General features: G+C 48.1%; 1 protein-coding gene and 1 pseudogene across 2 annotated transcripts; both read left to right on the forward strand.

Moving 5' to 3' along the window:
• Positions 1-6284: 6284 nt before the first annotated feature.
• LOC117069422 lies at positions 6285-9967 on the forward strand (annotated as a pseudogene). Its single transcript, XR_004431537.1, has one exon. The product of XR_004431537.1 is annotated as an uncharacterized LOC117069422 (transcript).
• On the forward strand, positions 8994-15798 carry ZFP36L1 (ZFP36 ring finger protein like 1). The gene is made up of 2 exons (XM_033187634.1): positions 8994-10846; positions 13213-15798. The coding sequence occupies exons 1-2, from the start codon at positions 10790-10792 to the stop codon at positions 14170-14172; spliced, it is 1017 nt and encodes a 338-aa protein (XP_033043525.1). The 5' UTR covers positions 8994-10789; the 3' UTR covers positions 14173-15798.
• The last annotated feature ends 1883 nt before the right edge of the window (positions 15799-17681 follow it).

Raw genomic sequence — 17681 nt, forward strand, 5'->3', positions numbered from 1 at the left:
GCAGCTACCCATCCCCCACGTCCAACCCTATGGCGGACAGCTGTGCATATGTTCCTGGAGTAGCCTGCATACAGCTTACAGGAGCCAGGGTGGGCCAAAAGGACCCTGTCCTCCAAATATCAGGGTTATGTGCTCTGATTACTGCTTCTGATAACAGAGATGTAGACAATGATGCAGGTGGCCATTTTTGTTGCACCCTCTTCCATCATTTTTTATTTTTATTTTTGAGATGGAGTCTTGCTCTGTCACCCAGCCTGGAGTGCAGTGGCGTGATCTCAGCTCACTGCAACCTCTGTCTCCTGGGTTCCAGCAGTTCTCCTGCTTCTGCCTCCTGGATAGTTGGGATTACAGGCCCCCACCACCATGCCCAGGTAATTTTTGTATTTTTAGTAGAGACGGGGTTTCACCATGTTAGCCAAGCTGGTCTCAAACTCCTGACCTCAGGTGATGCACCCGCCTTGGCCTCCCAAAGTGCTGGGATTATAGGCATGAGCCACCGCACCTGGCCAACACCTTCTCCCACTGTTGCAAGCTCCTCCCCCTCTGCTGAACTAACTTATAGGGGATTTAAAGTGATGAAGGCCCCCTTTAAAAAAAAATCAACTCTTCATTTCTCTCTTTTTCCACTTTTTGGAGCCAGATATTAAAGACTAGGACATTCAAAAACAATTACATACACGGGCAAATTTGAAAATGAATGCCCATGCATGATCAGAGAAAGGCACAGGCTCAGAATAGGTCTCAGAAGACACATTTATACCTCAGGCTGATCCTTGGCACAGAGAGCCTACAACAATAATTAAAAAAAAAAAAATTACCAAACCCAGCAAACCTTGGTGAAGGGGAAGAATCTGATTTCTAGAATTACCACATTATTAGATTGAAATGTTCAGTTTTCAACAACAACAAAAATCACAAGACATACAAGAAACAGGAAAGCATGGTCCATCCAAAAAATAAATAAACAGAAATTGTTCCTGAAAAATAACTGATGGCAGATCTACTAGATAAAGACTTTAAAACAACTGTCTTAAAGATGCCTAAAGAACTAAATAAAGATATGGAGATAGTCAAGAAAGAGATGTATGAACAAAATGGGAATAACAATAAAGAGATAGTAAGCCTAAAGTGAAAGTAAAAAGAAATTCTGGAGCTGAAAAGTACAATAACTAAAATGAAAAATTCACTTTGGGATTCAAAGACAGTTTTGAGGAAGCAGGAAAAAGAGTCAGCACATTTGAAGACAGGACACTGGAAGTAATCAAGTCTAAGGAAGGAAAAAGATAGAGGAAAGTGAATAGAGACTAAAGGACCCATGGAACACCATTATATACATAGTGGGAGTCCCAGAAGAATAAGAGAGAGAAAAGAGGAAAGAATATCTGAAACTTGGCTAAAAACTTCTGAAATTTGATGAAAGACATGAATATGAACATCCAAGAAGTTCAATGAACTCCAAGTAAAATAAAGAAACCCACACCAGGATACATTATAATCAGACTCTCAAAAGTCAAAGACAAAAAGAGAATCTTGAAGCAGCAACAAAGAAGTTACTCACATAAAATACATTAAAAAAAAAAAAATTAAAGACATAGGGTCTTCCTTTGTTGCCCAAGCTGATCTTGAACTCCAGATCTCAAGCAATCCTCCTGCCTTGGCCTCCCAAAGTGCTCGGATTTCAGGTGTGAAATCCCACTGCATCCCACTACAAGGGATCCTTTTTTTTTTTTTTTTTTTTTTGAGACGGAGTCTCGCTCTGTCGCCCAGGCTGGAGTGCAGTGGCGCGATCTGGGCTCACTGCAAGCTCCGCCTCCCGGGTTCCCGCCATTCTCTCGCCTCAGCCTCCGAGTAGCTGGGACTACAGGCGCCCGCCACCTCGCCCGGCTAGTTTTTTGTATTTTTAGTAGAGACAGGGTTTCACCGTGTTAGCCAGGAGGGTCTCGATCTCCTGACCTCGTGATCCACCCGCCTCGGCCTCCCAAAGTGCTGGGATTACAGGCTTGAGCCACCGCGCCCGGCCTACAAGGGATCCTTAATGAGATTATTAGCAGATTTCTCATCAGAAATTTTGGAGAACAGAGGCAGTGGGACAACATATTTAAAATGTTAAAAGAAAAAAAAATCAAACAAGAATACTGTATCTGGAAAAACTGTCCTTCAAAAGTGATGGAGAAAGTAAGACATTCCTAAATAAACAAAAGCTGAGGGAATTCACTACCACTAGACTTGTCCTATAAGAAATGCTCCAAGGGTGTCCTGCAAAGTAAAATAAAGAACAGTAGACAGTAACTTGAAACCATATGAAGAAATGAAGATCTCAATAAAGGCAATTATAAGAGCTAGTATTATTGAAACAACAGTTTGTAAGTTTACTTTGTGAATAATTTAAGAGACTGCTTTAAAAAACAGTTATTAGTCTAAAAGCTAAAATTATTGTAACTTTAGATTGTAATGCCACATTTGTTTTCTACATAATTTAAAAGACTAACACATTTAAAATAATTATTAGTTTCTATATTGGGGCACAAAATGTATAAAGATGTAATTATGTGACATCAATAATCAAAAGGGATGCAGATGCAGCTGTAAAGGAGCAGAATTTTTGTATGTTTTTGAAGTTAAGCTGTTATCAATTCAAATTCTAGTGTTTTAACTTTAGGACATTAAATGTAATCCCCATGGTAACCACAAAGAAAATACAGTAGTCCCCCCTTACCTGTGGTTTCACTTTCTGTAGTTTCAGTTATCCACAATCAACCACAGTCTGGAAATATTAAATGGAAAATTCCAGAAATAAACAATTCATAAGTTTTAAATTGCATGCCATTCTGAGTAATATGATGAAATCTTGTGCTATCCTGCTCCATCTTGCCTGGGACATGAATCATCTCTTTGTCCAGTGTATCCACACCATATCTGCTACCTGTCCATCAGTCACTTGGTAGCCATCTTGGTTATCTAATTGACTGCTGTGGTATCACAGCGCCTGTGTTCAAGGAATCTTTTTTACTTAATAGTGATCCCAAAATGCAAGAGTAGTGATGCTGGCAATTTGGAGAGGTCAGAGAAAAGGTAATTTGGAGAGAACAAAACAGTAAACTGCTTCAAGTGAGAAGGTGAAAATTCTCAACAAGGAAGAAGAATCATATGCTTATATTGCTAAGATCTATAGTATGAATGAAAATTCTATCCATGAAATTCTGAAGGAAAAAAAAATTGTCACAGTATATGCAGGGTTCAGTACTACCCCTGGTTTCCAGCATCTACTGGGGGTCTTGGAACATATCCTGTGTGGATAAAGGAAGGACTACTGTAGTTGTAGTATAGAAAGAAAATGTACCAAAGAAAATGAGAAAGGAATTTAAATGTTTCACTATGGAAAATCAACTAACACAAAATAAGATAGTAGTGCAGAAAAATGAGGAACAATACAACTCTAAGGCATCTAGAAAACAACAGAATGACAGAACTAAGTCCCTTCTCATCAGTAATCACTTTAAATGTTAATTAAATGCCCCAATCAAAAGACAGTGATTGGCAGAATGGATAAACAAAAAACCTGATCCAACTATATGTTGTCTACAAAAGATTGACTTTAGATTTAAAGACACAAACAGATTGAAAGTAAAAGGGCAGAAAAAGATGTTTCATGCAAACAGTAACCAAAAGAGAGCAGGAATGGCTCTACTAATATTAGATAAAATAGACTTTAAATCTAAAAAGGTTACAAGAGATAAGGACATTATATATTAATAAAATGCTCAATATAGCAAGAAGATAGAACAGTTATATACATTTATGCACCTAACAACAGACCATGAAAATATATAACACTTTCAGAAGAAAACAAAAAATCTTAATGATTTGGGGTTAGGCAAAGATTTCTTAGCTGTGACACCAAAAGCATGATCCACAAAAGGTAAAACTGATACATTAGACTTCATTAAAATGGAAAACTTTTGCTCTGTGGAAGATCCTTTGCTTAGAGAGTTAAAAGATAAGGCATAGACATGAGAAGATATTTGCACGTCACATAAGCAACAAAAGAACTTTATAGGCCGGGCGCGGTGGCTCAAGCCTGTAATCCCAGCACTTTGGGAGGCCGAGATGGGCGGATCACGAGGTCAGGAGATCAAGACCATCCTGGCTAACACGGTGAAACCCCGTCTCTACTAAAAATACAAAAACTAGCCGGGCGAGGTGGCGGGCGCCTGTAGTCCCAGCTACTCGGGAGGCTGAGGCAGGAGAATGGCGTAAACCCGGGAGGCGGAGCTTGCAGTGAGCTGAGATCTGGCCACTGCACTCCAGTCCGGGCGACAGAGCGAGACTCTGCCTCAAAAAAAAAAAAAAAAAAAAAAAAAAAGAACTTTATATATCCAGAATATGTAAAGAACTCTCAAAACTCAACAGTAAGAAAATGACCAACAAAATGACCCAACTAAAAAATAGGCAAAAAGTTTGAATAGACATTTCACCAAAAAGTATATGCAGGTGGAAAATAAGCATACGAAAAGATGTTCAACATCATTAGCCATTAGAGGAATGCAAACTAAAACCACAATGCGATACCACCACATACCTATTAGAATGACTAAAACAAAAAATAGTAATACTGTTTTTTTTTTTTTTTTTTTTGAGACGGAGTCTGGCTCTGTCGCCCAGGCTGGAGTGCAGTGGCCGGATCTCAGCTCACTGCAAGCTCCGCCTCCTGGGCTTACGCCATTCTCCTGCCTCAGCCTCCCAAGTAGCTGGGACTACAGGCGCCCGCCACCTCGCCCAGCTAGTTTTTTGTATTTTTTAGTACAGACGGGGTTTCACCGTGTTAGCCAGGATGGTCTCGATCTCCTGACCTCGTGATCTGTCCGTCTCGGCCTCCCAAAGTGCTGGGATTACAGGCTTGAGCCACCGCGCCTGGCCAATAGTAATACTGTTAAGTGCTGGTGAGGATGTGGAGCAAGTGGAAACTCTCATATTTTGTTGATGGAAATGCAAAATAGTATAGCCACTTTGGAAAATGATTTGGCAGTTTTGTATTAATTTCAACATATAGTTACCCTGTGACTCAGAAATCTCACTCCTAGTTACTTACCCTAGAGAAATAAGAACTTGGCCAGGTGCGGTGGCTCACGCCTGTAATCCCAGCACTTTGGGAGGCTGAGGCAGGCGGATCCCGAGGTTGGCAGATCCCGAGGTCAGGAGATCGAGACCATCCTGGCTAACACGGTGAAACCCCATGTCTACTAAAAATACAAAAACAAAATTAGCTGGGCGTAGTGACGGGCACCTGTAGTCCAAGATACTCGGGAGGCTGAAGCAGGAGAATGGCGTGAACCCAGGAGGCAGAGCTTGCAGTGAGCCAAGATTGCGCCACTGCACTCCAGCCTGGGTGACAGAGCGAGACTCAAAAAAAAAGAAGAACTTGTGTTCACACAAAAACCTGTACATGAGAGTTTATTGAAACTTTATTCATAGTGGCCCAAAGCTGGAAATAATCCAATGTCCTTCAACAGGAAATGGATAAACTATTGTATAAGCACACAGTGAAGTACTATTTATCAATAAAAAGGAATGAACTATTGATACATGCAACAACATGGTTAAATATCAAAGGCATATGCTGCATGAAATCAAACATATAATATGATTCCATTTGTATGACATTCTGGGAAAGACAAAAGTGCAATGATAGAGAACAGATCAGTGGGGTTGCCAGGGATTAGAGATGGAGAAAGTTTGAATGCAAAGGGATAGTATGAGGGAGTTTTTGAGGGGCGATGGAACTGTTGTGTTTCCTGATTGTGGTGGTGGTTACATGAATCAATTCATAAGTTAAAATTCATAGAACTGTATGCCAAATAAAGATCAATTTTACTGTATGTTAAATTGAAAAGTAAAAAAAAAAAAAAAAGTTACAGGAATGAATGTATACTCACAAACTGAAATAACTACTTTGAAGGAAATGAACATTCCATGAGAGCCTAAGAGAGAGGAGGGACACTGCTATGTGATGAAGGAAAGCATCAGGAATGTTTTCCCTGAGGAAGTGAGGCTTGAGTTGGGTTCTAAAGAATGATTTAGAATTTACTTGGGCTAAAGGAAGGTTGATTCTCACAGAAGGATTTGCATGTGCAAAGGCCCCAGAGTAGGAGGAAGATGGCTCATTTTCATCTAAAAAGGACTAGAGCACAGGGAGTTCCTTGGAGGGTGGGAGAAGTGGTGATGGGGAGTGAAAAAAATCTAACCTCTAGTAAGAGTCATTATGCCTGACTGCTCTAGGTGGGGCCTAGGTTAGGTCGGGTGGAGAGGTGTAGCTGTGGGCTGGCCTTATAACTTCACTGACAGTTGGAACATCTTGCAGAGACCTGGGCAATTAGACCCCCCAGGGCAATGCTGGACCTGGGATTGGATTCTCAGTAGTCCTTGCAGGAGGCGGCCTGCTCCCAAACCCAAAGATTCCAGACACCCTGCAGGGCCACATTTATGATAGACCCTAAAGTGCCCTCTCCTGAGGCCCCTGTCTTGTTCAGGAGAATATTGACAGCTCAGTAATATACACTAAGCTTTCTGAAGGGCTTAAGGACTTTGAGAGATAAGACAGTCTGGCTTTTATAGACTACCACAAGGCCTCAGTGATGTAGTTGTTTACAGAAATACTTGTGTCAGTAATCAGGTATTTTTCAGATGTGGGCAACAAATCCCCATCACCCTACCCTGAACCACTTTACTGTCCCCCAGGCTCCAAGCCCAGGGCCCTCTCCCCATTTCCAGGCCTCAGGGCCTGCCTTATCCAGGGCTGGGGATGGAGGCTAGAGAGTGACACAGATCAACTTGTAAGTTGTCAGTTGACCATTTAATGAAAATTTACACTGAATAATCCTTTGCCAAGTGAATAGCCCCAGAATTTGTTTTGTGGTGTAATAAGGGTTGCCAAATGCCTTAGTTTACATACAACAGCCTGGCATATATTCAGCGAGGCATGACTCTAGGCACTTTATGGGCCAAATTTAGGCAGTTATGATTCCTATTTCAGAGATGAAGAAACTGAGGCCTTGGTCAGTGACTTGAAAATAGCTAGAAAATGGCCAAGATTTGGATCCAGGACTGCCTAACTTCAATGTTCTGGCTCACTGATTCTCAAACATTAGTATTTGGGTCGCGAGATGGAAATTTACCAAAAATGCAGATTCCCGGTCCCATCTGGGCCGGGAAATCAGTATTCCGAACTTTAAACTAGGGAACTCCAGGGGTCTCTCTCTCTCCACCTGAAGAATTTGGGGGATTTTGCGAATGACCTGAAGCCTGAGAGGAAGTGCAACACTGCAGGACTCTCAGGAGCGGGTACCCTGCTGACGCCTGTGACTAGGCCTAACCGTCTGGGTTCTGCCGCCCAGTGCTCTAGACTCTCACCTGCCCGGAGGTGCGTTTGGGGTCCAGATTGGCCGATGAATATGTATATCCGCAGCGCCTCCTTCACTCCGAAGACTTTCACTTTCCCCCTTGCACAAAACCGAACATCCCACCCCACCCCCACCTCCAAGCTAAAATACCTGGGCCGCCCCTCCCCTCGAAGGGACGCGCTCCAGGCGAATGGGGAGGGCCCGGAAGTCGGGCCCGGGACAGAGGAGCCGGCCCACCGCCTCCCGGTCGGAAGCGGCAGTGCAGGTGAGGCCGCGGCCAGCCTGGGGACTGCGCGGGTAAGGAGCGGGAGGGCCGGCTGCACCGCGAAGTTGGCGGGGGACGGCCGCGCACGCCTAGCCTCGGCCTTCCTGCCCCGTAGGGGCTGGCCGCCCTCCCGCCACCCCTGGGCACCTGCCGACCACGTCTGGGCGGGGGCGGGCCGGCTCCCGCCCTCGGGCCCTCACCCCACCCCGGCCAGCCGCGGCGGGGACGCCGGGTCAGCGAAGGGTTAAGGGACTTGCTCCCTCCTCTCGGCTCCCTCACCCTTGGAAAGTCCCCGAAATGACGTTTCAACCCGACAATTTAAAAAAGTTTAATTATAGAGACAGGCTCTGGGAGCTGGAACAAACCCTCGGTCGGCGGGGCCGGTAAACAACTCGGGAGCGAGCGGGCTAGGCCAGCCGCAGCCTTGCGGAGCCCGCGCCCCTGGGGAGAGGGGGAGGGGAGGGGAGGGCCGCCGGGAGTTGGAAAAGCCGAGGAAATTCGAGGAATCAGCTTTCTTTGGAAAAACCCACTTTGTAGCCATTCTGGGGCGCCTGATGGTGCTCCTGGCCGGTCCCGCAGCCTTGGAGGGAAAGCGGCGTCGCCCGAAGCAGGGGCATAGCCGGTGCCCCGCGGGGACAGGCCCTGGGCCGGGAAGGGGCCCCGCCCGCTCCCAGTCCCCTTCCCCTTTGCTTTTTTTCAGCCCCTCCTCCGGTCTCCCAAGCTGAGCTTCGCGAACCCTCGGGAGTTAAAGACCCGCCGGCCCTTTCTTTTTGGGGGGTGGGGGAGCAGGAATGGGTGGAGGCCGGGGGAATAAAAAACCGAAATAGCTTCACATCAGAACTCAGACTAACCTTGTGGTTTCAACGCGCACCCTGCTCTGTCCTGAAATCTGGAACTCATTACCTCATCACCAAGAAACTGCACGAAATCTTCCCCCCCGCCCCAACACCCACTTGGGCTGGGAAAAGAACGAGCAAACATCCCTCTAAGAAAGAAACCTACACTTGAATGATTTAAATTAAGGTGGATGGAAGTTATTTCCCTTTCTGGCGCTTGCCAGATTTCAAGAAAAGCTGAAAAATGGGAGCAGGGGGAGGGAAGCAACAGGCGGCTGCAGGGCAGCAGCCGGGTTAAAGTGAGGGCCATCCATTTCAGGCAGAGGAGACGAACGAAAGCCGACCCCGCTGGGATCACGTAGGTTCGTGGCTGCAGCAAAAGTTGTGTTTCGCAAAGTTGAAAAACAACCGGTTTCTCAAACAGTTGTGATTTGGAAGGGTTTGCCCAGATGTTGACGAATAAATAAGAAATGCGTTAAAAAAAAAAAGTGTGTGTTGGGGGTGGTGAGAGTGTGACTCGAGCGCTCTCTTCTGCCCGCCCCGTCCTTTCCAAAGAAACGTGCTTATGATGGGGTGACCTAATTACATCGCAATGGAACTCAATCTTAGCCACACCAGCACCGGGTTTCATAACAGATTCGGCGGCCTCGAGTGCTGGGAAGAAACGTGCGAGGGCCGAGGGGGCGGCGGGGCCCGCGTGGAAATCGGAAAAAAGCGCAGCCCTGCGACTTCCGCCTGGGTCATCACACCAGCACTCGGGCCAAGGCGTAAGGGGCGGGTGGGGGACACGATAACTTTTTATTTGGGTGGGTGGCATCCAAACCTAACAGGATATATTTTACCATTTTCAAGGGAGTCATGCTCCTTTGCGGGCCCTTCGGTTTCGTGGCTCCCATGCCCCCCACTCCACCTCCCGCCAAAACGGCGCAGCGTGACAAGCCATACGTTCCACTCCCATGGGGGCGAGAGAGAAGTAACAAGTTTAAAGTGCCGCCTCCGTCCACCTCTTTACCTTCATTCTTACCAAAGTAACCTTTTTTCATTGTTCTAGAGTCTTGAGGTGTGTGGGGGGAGGATGGAGGAGGAGGGAGGGTTGTGGCGCCGCCTAGAAATCAGAGCGCGCGTGGAAAGTAGTGAGTTAGTTGCTCGGTGGGCTTTTTCTGGGAGGAAGGGGCATTCAGGAAGGATTAGGGTTTTCTTGACTAAAGTTTAAAGATTGGATGCGTGAAAAGAAACGCCACGCCTAGGCCTGGTAAAACAATCGGCCATGGTTGTGGTCTTTTTTTGCGACGCCCCCCACCCGCCCACACCCGGAGAGCGCCGGCTGCAAAGCAAGCGCGAGTATGGACGCGTGCGGCGCGCTAAATTGTGCCGCGCTCGCCCCCGCCAGGCCGTGTCCTCCTGGGGGAAAAAGTTTCCCTAGTCCCCCCCCCGCACTGCGCCCCACCCTACGCCCCGCTGAAAAAAAACAGCAACATAAAATCCTAGACTTGAACGTTCTGTGCGTTCCAAATTTCTAATGTCTTCGGCCTGCCGGGTTTGCGGAGGGCAGGCGAGTGTAGAAGAGAAGTCGGGAAAAGGTAAGTTGTGCAGACACTTGGGGAAGTTTCAAGGGGACCACCAGCTCAAGATGGAAACCGCGGACCGGGCGCTAAGGACGGGCTTCAGCTCCCGCTGGCAAAAAGAGAAAGTCGAGCCCGCCTTCCTGCCCAACAAAAAACAACAACACGACAACAAGAACCCCGGAGGGAGTGGAATGAGTGACGTCACAGCCGCGCTCTGAGGCTGACAAAGGAGGGGGCGCGCCCCTCCCGCTCTGCGCCCGCGCAGCCCGGGAGAGGGGCGCCTGAAGCGCCGGGTAGGGAAGTCAGCCGACTCGAAACTTTTCCTCTTTAAGAAAAAAAAAAGTTGTGCGCGGCTTGGAGTGGGGTTTTTTTTTTTTCCGCTTTCTTTTCTCGTCTCCCCTCCCCCGTCTTCCTTTTGAAAGTTTCTTCTCCTCCCCCTGCCCCCCCCTCCCCGCCTGACCGCATGGCTGATTCAACTCCAGTGTCAATCAACTTCTTTTTCCTCCTCTTCCTCATTTAAATAAGTTTAAAGCTCCTCCTCCCCCCGGCCCACCAAATCTGAAACTTTATAAATTGGGCTTTGCGCGCCCTAGCCCCGGAGTCAGAAAGGCGAGGGGCGCCGGGAACTGGCGTGTGGGACTCCAGACAGGAGAGGCTGCGCCTTCCCCGCATCGGGACCTTCGCGACACACCAGATCCTCGCCCCTGGCCCGCGCGAGCGCACAGAATGACCACCACCCTCGTGTCTGCCACCATCTTCGACTTGAGCGAAGTTTTATGCAAGGTAAAGGGGGGCGGAGCATTTGCTTTTCAAAAAGTCTCTTTCTTTTGCCTTAAAAAATAATCCCCAAAAGTTTGAGTCTTGGAAGGCAGTGGGTAAGTGGTGCAGCGAGATGATTCTTTTCTCCTCCCGCATTTCTCCCAAGTTTGAAGGAATTTGGCCTCGTCCTTCCCACCCTTTGAGTTTCAACAGTTCCTGGCGGGGATTACATGTGAATCTGGAGGCCAGGGTTTTGAGGGGCGAAGTTTGCCTGGCAGGGCAGCCCGGGGGCCTCGGGGGGAGGGCTGAGATTGGGACAAGTTTTGGGCGATTCCTTTTTACGTAACGTGCTGCTGGATCCCAGGTTCGCTGGTCTGATCGGGTTCCCAGTGTGCGTCCTAGGTCTGTCCAGCAGCGTTACCCACCCGTGGGGTTGGGAGTGGGAGATCCCTCGGGGAAGTGAGTCTCGGGACGATATTTTCCTCCACTCTTTGCGGGGTGCTGGGGCTATGCGAGGAAGAAAGGCCAAGTTGTGATTCAAAAAGATGTTGCAGAACAAGTTTGCAGTGGGGCTTGAGTCCGCCCTAGCTCCGCTGGGCTTCTTCCCGCGATAGCCGATCGTGCAGCAAACTTTGGGGTGAAAGAGGCATTCAGGTTGACCCGCTTACCTGTGTTGCAGAGGCACTGCGGTTCGTCGATTGCGGGGGGGGGATGGGGGGCGGGTGGCGACGAAATGCTGGCTTGAACTTAAGAGTCCCGCGAGTAAGGATTTAATGGGGGCCTCCTTAAAACATGTTGCTTGTCAGCCAGTGTTGAAAAAGCAAGTTTTAAGCTCGGAATGTTCCAGGACTGCGGTTTAAATATACATAGCAAAAGCCTACGGATGTTGTTAAATTTCTTTCCAATCTCCCCCTCCCAATTTGAAAGGGTGAAGCTGCTGGGCTACTTTTTAATTGCTGAAGTGTTCTGCCTTCTCTTAACACGTCGGGTCATGTTGCTCTGTTTTCCCAGCTTGCTGCTCCTGTTGGTGCAGCTGCCAACGCCCCAGGGCTGCAGGGTTGGGGTGCAGGGACGCCGAGGAGCTGAAGAGTAACGTTTAAAAAGTTTGAATTTTTCAGCTTCCTTCCCTCCCTGCACATCCCCAAACTCCACTTGCCGGCCGGGCTGCCAGAGCTCCCCAACACTTCTTCCTTCTTTTCTCAATTCTCCCGGCTCTTTGATCTATTTCTTTCTTTGGCCCCCTCCCCCCTCAGGACTTTTTAAATGAACCTCATTGTTGGGAACCAGCTCTCCACTGGGTTCCTGTAATCCTCTCGGTGGGGTGATTGCAGTTACAGATTCCCGGTCCCCGCCTGCTGATCCTAAGGGACCAACATTAGAATTTGCACAATGACACCCACATGGGCTGGGAACTAACTCCTAGGTCCCTGACCTGCACCCTTTCCAAATCTTGGGTATATTTGGGCAGGTGACCAGGGTCCTATTGGAACAGAAACCTGCCATTGGTGGCTCTGCCCCCATCCCCACCACCCCCAATCTGCTATTGACAAGGAGGTGGGTAGGGGGGTTGGTGCTTTCCTTTGCCTTTCCATCTGCAGCTTTGCGTTAAAGATTAAACACTGGAGCTCTTATCCAAACCTGCTATTGCAGCCAGAAGACTAATTGCAAAGGCATCTTCTCAGTGAAGGGGGCGGGGTGGTCTGGGGGTGAGTGGAAATGGTGAGAGATTATTGTAGAAAATATCTTTTCTGGGAACTTAGGGCAAAGAGTTTTATTTTCAGGAATCACATCCCTGTCTCCCTCAACCTCAGACCAGGCCCCCAATCTCCTCCCCACAAGAAAAAGCAAAGGCAGTCTGAAAACCTGTTGCCAAAGGAAGGGAACACTTCTGAAGGAGAAATTTGAGAGTCTTAGGCCAGGTCTTGAGGGAGGGGGTATCAATTAAGCAGAGACTGATTAGAAGGGGACCTAAACTAGCCTATAATAGACTCCTTTTTGAGGTTTACCTGTTTTTGTTGCGGCGGGGGGTGGGGTGGGGGGTGGGGGGTGGCAATCTAGAGAGGTCCGGGTTGTGTGAGATATTTTGAGTTGAAGAATCTGTTTGACCAGTAAAGAAGTTGAACTTTACAGATTAAAGTGGTAGCTTTGGGGACAGAGGATATGGGGGTTGCATTGCAGGAGTCAGCGTGGAGCAGTGTGCTTGTCACACAGTCTGGATCTTGTGGTGAATGGCCTATGGGAGGGAGAGAGCAAGGGAGCTTGCTAGAGCAGAGGTAGAGATGAGTTCTTTGAGAAGGAGCGGGCGTTTGTGATTGTGTAGGGGGCTGCCCATAGTGGACATCCTGGTGGGATTTCCTCCGTCCTTACCATCCTTTCTCTTCTCTCTCCAGGGTAACAAGATGCTCAACTACAGTGCTCCCAGTGCAGGGGGTTGCCTGCTGGACAGAAAGGCAGTGGGCACCCCTGCTGGTGGGGGCTTCCCTCGGAGGCACTCAGTCACCCTGCCCAGCTCCAAGTTCCACCAGAACCAGCTCCTCAGCAGCCTCAAGGGTGAGCCAGCCCCCTCTCTGAGCTCGCGAGACAGCCGCTTCCGAGACCGCTCCTTCTCGGAAGGGGGCGAGCGGCTGCTGCCCACCCAGAAGCAGCCCGGGAGCGGCCAGGTCAACTCCAGCCGCTACAAGACGGAGCTGTGCCGCCCCTTTGAGGAAAACGGTGCCTGTAAGTACGGGGACAAGTGCCAGTTCGCACACGGCATCCACGAGCTCCGCAGCCTGACCCGCCACCCCAAGTACAAGACGGAGCTGTGCCGCACCTTCCACACCATCGGCTTTTGCCCCTACGGGCCCCGCTGTCACTTCATCCACAACGCCGAAGAGCGCCGTGCCCTGGCCGGGGCCCGGGACCTCTCCGCTGACCGTCCCCGCCTCCAGCATAGCTTTAGCTTTGCTGGGTTTCCCAGTGCCGCTGCCACCGCCGCTGCCACCGGGCTGCTGGACAGCCCCACGTCCATCACCCCACCCCCTATTCTGAGCGCCGATGACCTCCTGGGCTCACCTACCCTGCCCGATGGCACCAATAACCCTTTTGCCTTCTCCAGCCAGGAGCTGGCAAGCCTCTTTGCCCCTAGCATGGGGCTGCCCGGGGGTGGCTCCCCAACCACCTTCCTCTTCCGGCCAATGTCCGAGTCCCCTCACATGTTTGACTCTCCCCCCAGCCCTCAGGATTCTCTCTCGGACCAGGAGGGCTACCTGAGCAGCTCCAGCAGCAGCCACAGTGGCTCAGACTCCCCGACCTTGGACAACTCAAGACGCCTGCCCATCTTCAGCAGACTTTCCATCTCAGATGACTAAGCCAGGGTAGGGAGGGACCTCCTGCCTACTCCAGCCCCTTCCCTGCACCCACATCCCATACCCTCTTCTCCCTACCCATCCAATTCCCCACAGGCCCTACATTCACAAGGTTAAGCTCAACCCCTTCCCCCAACACCTCAGAATGCCCCCTCCCTCTCCCCCTCATAACCCCACCTAACGTAAGGACAAGTCAATTTGTCAGTAGCTTCTTCTGGCTTGAAACCCCCTCCATGGATTTTAGCCCACTTACCATGCATAACAGACAAGTCCCATATTTTGTCAGTAGATGCCTTTTTTTCCCCCTCGGCTTAAGCCTTAAGTGCCAAATCACAAGAGAAAAAGCAGTAACAGTTTACAGAAGCAACTTAGTGCCTTGTAATCTAACTTTGTCACTGTGACTACATTACCTCTTCAGCGCCAGAGGGCACCCGTGGGCCTCCCGGAGCCTCTGCCCATGGGGGGGTGGAGACCCGGAACCAGCAGCCCCCTCCACTGGCGACACAACTGCACCTTCCCTCATTTCAGTCTCCCGCACACTTATTCCTCCCCTTTTCCCGGCGGCACCTCTCCACCTGTCCCCTCTCCCTGGCCCCTTGGAAGAGTTGTTGCCAGACTAGGGTTTTGGGGGAAATCTGTCTTGACATTCAAAACCTTTTTCTTCCCGATCTGAATCCCTGTTGACTAATCTTGCCTGGGTTTGTGTAGGTCTGCAGGAAGGAAGGCTGAAAAAGCGGATGAAGATTTTGACTTAAGTGGAACTTTGTGATTTAATTTTTTCTTTTTTTTAAGTGGGGAGGAAGGGGAAGCTAGATGGACTAGGAGAGACTTGATTTTGGTGCTAAAGTTCCCCAGTTCATATGTGACATCTTTTTAAAAAAATAACAAAAAAAAAAATGAGAGAAAAGCTAAAAAAAAAAAAAAAAAGTAAGGGGTGAGCAGTTAATGGTATTCATTCCACATACATATCTGTGTAAAACGATTTCTGTAGAAGTAGCTTTAATGGTTTTTGCTCTAGAATACCGTAGGTCTATCCTTAGAGCACTCACGCCATGCTTTCTTCCCTGGGTTTTAAACTTCATATAACTTTCAGAAATTGGAGAGCAAAAATTTTGCTTGTCACTGCACATCAATATAAAAAAGCTTATTTAACTTATCAAAACGTATTTATTGCCAAACTATGCTTTTTTTGTTAATTTTGTTCATATTTATCGGGATGACAAATCCATAGAATATATTCTTTTATGTTAAATTATGATCTTCATATTAATCTTAAAATTTTGTGACGTGTCTTTTTCCTTTTTTTCCACAGTTTTAATATATTATTCTTCAACGACATTTTTTTGTAACTTTACACTTTTTTGGTTATTTTATTTTAAAAAAATGAAAAATTAATTTAAAAAAATGCAAAAAACTGTTGGATTATTTATTTTAGAAATTCCCCCCTTTGTGTCGGACTGCAAATTGAGTTTCTTTCTCTTTAGGCCTTTCACAACTAGGACTGAGAATGTATGTAAAAGTTCTGTGACAGTACAGAAGGAAAACAACTTTTTATGTATAGCTTCTAAAAGGGAAAAAAAAAAAAAGAGAGAAACCCTTTGACTTCCACGTGCCCATCTCAAGACATTCCATTCACAGATTTGAGGTTCTGGATTCCAGGTCTGGAGTTTTCCAATGTTAATGTAAACAGAACTGGCACACACACATTAAGATGAATGTAATTATTATTCCTCTTGCTGGTCACTACCGTCGCTTTCTATTTCTCTTTCTTTGTGTGAATTTATTTAAAAGAAAAAAAAACTTTTTGTAACGACTATTTGCAGTTTAAAAATCAATAAACCCCGTTTTTTCAAGAAACATTGATGGTGGAGCTGGTTTTACTTGGTTTTGGTTTGACTTTGCCAGTAAGATTCTCCCCTTGTATACCGTGCAGGTCCTGAGGAGGAGGGCAGAGAGGGCTGTGACTGTGGTTGGCCACATCTCATCCCTATAGCTATGCCTATAGCTCCCTTCCTTGATGCTGGCAGTTTGCTGAGTTTAGAGGGGACGGGGTGGAGGTTTTCTGCAGAGGAACCTGAACTTCCTGCTGTATTACTTCTGAAAAGACTGCAGTGTGTTAGTTGTTGGCTGAATAGCAATGGGCCCAGCCTTGCCGACACCTGTGTAGCCTCAGCGGTTCTTCTGGGGAGCCAAGGCTCAGGGCCTTCCAGTCTGCCCCGCCCAGCCTGTTGTCTTCATTCCTTTGGATAGTGTTTGGGGTGCCAAAATGATAAAGGAGGACCTAGCACATGGCAGTTGCAGGCTTGGATTTGAATGAGTTATTTTATTGCCGTGCCTTGGGGTGCCTTGGGCTCATTTTGCCCACAGGAAATTTACCTCAGTCCTAGCCTTTCAACACCTACCTGCGTGGAGTGGGTGTAAGGAAGCACCTGCCTGCTTGGAGAGGAACATCCAGCGGGGTGAGGGGCTCAGTCATAAGGAACTGGGGACTGGGACTGGATTTGACATACCCTTTTGGGTTTGGAGGGCTGTTAAGGGGAAGTGAGTGTTAACACTGGCCAACACAACACAGCAAGTAACCAAGGGCTCCCACCACCTTAGTTACAATCTCAGATGCTATGCAAAATTAAGTGTGTTGTCATCTTGGGAAAGGTGGGGTCTCCTTGGCTAGAAGCACCCCCATCAAGGCTGGATGGCCACTTACAGGTGGCATTTCACCTGCTGGAGGAGTTGGAACTTTTTAAAAATCTTGAGTGTGAGCCTTGGGAGGATTTATATGGGGACAGGCAGAGATTGCTATTTGAAGCTCACTTGCCTTTGGTTCCTTACACTGAGTAAGTTTTGGGGGTTCAGCTGAGTCACCATGATTCCACCAGTCCTCTTCCAAAGGTCTGCAGCAGACACTGGGCAGGCCAGGGATGTCCCTGAGACTCAAAGACCTACCTCTACTCTCAACTCATTTTCCTGGTCATCAGATATCTACTGGGGGTGAGGGGGGTGAGGTAGAAAAATAGGGACTATTACCTGTTCCAGGGCAGGGGCTGGTGGTTTAGGAAGGGGAAAAGCAGCCCTTCTTGGGACTGGAGTAAACCTAGGCCTCTTGTTCCTTAAGGAGGAAATGGCTTTGTGTGTGTGTGGAGGTGGTGGTGGTTGGTGGTGGTGGCATGTGATCTTTTTGGAGTAAAAGCAAAAAAGACATTTAATCATTCACCTTGAGCTCATTCCCTGCAGGCATACCTGAGCATGTGACAGACACCTTTCTAACTTCCCCTCTCATGGTGACACTGGTTAGGTTCCTAGAGGCCCAGGCATACCTCCCGGCCAGCCCTGAATTTCCTCTGTGGGAGTCAGTCCTTTGACTTAGTCAGTCCTTTGACTTTGTCTAACCAAGATAGAGACATTGACTACTGGAGGCCCTGGAGGGTGAGGGTTGGCTGTAAAGCCCAGGGGAGACTCCTTATCATGTGGGGAAGCTCCATGTCCCCGGGCCTTAACCCTTTACCTCCACCTAA

This window comes from Trachypithecus francoisi, unplaced genomic scaffold, assembly GCF_009764315.1.
Source record: "Trachypithecus francoisi isolate TF-2019V2 unplaced genomic scaffold, Tfra_2.0 Lachesis_group3, whole genome shotgun sequence".
Classification (NCBI taxonomy): domain Eukaryota; kingdom Metazoa; phylum Chordata; class Mammalia; order Primates; family Cercopithecidae; genus Trachypithecus; species Trachypithecus francoisi.

Bases quoted from the DNA above. Each gene is read 5' to 3' on its own strand.
- ZFP36L1 (XM_033187634.1), top strand. From the start codon at position 10,790: ATGACCACCACCCTCGTGTCTGCCACCATCTTCGACTTGAGCGAAGTT. The intron at 10,847-13,212 runs GTAAAGGGGGGC...TTCTCTCTCCAG, and splicing joins TGAGCGAAGTTTTATGCAAG to GGTAACAAGATGCTCAACTA.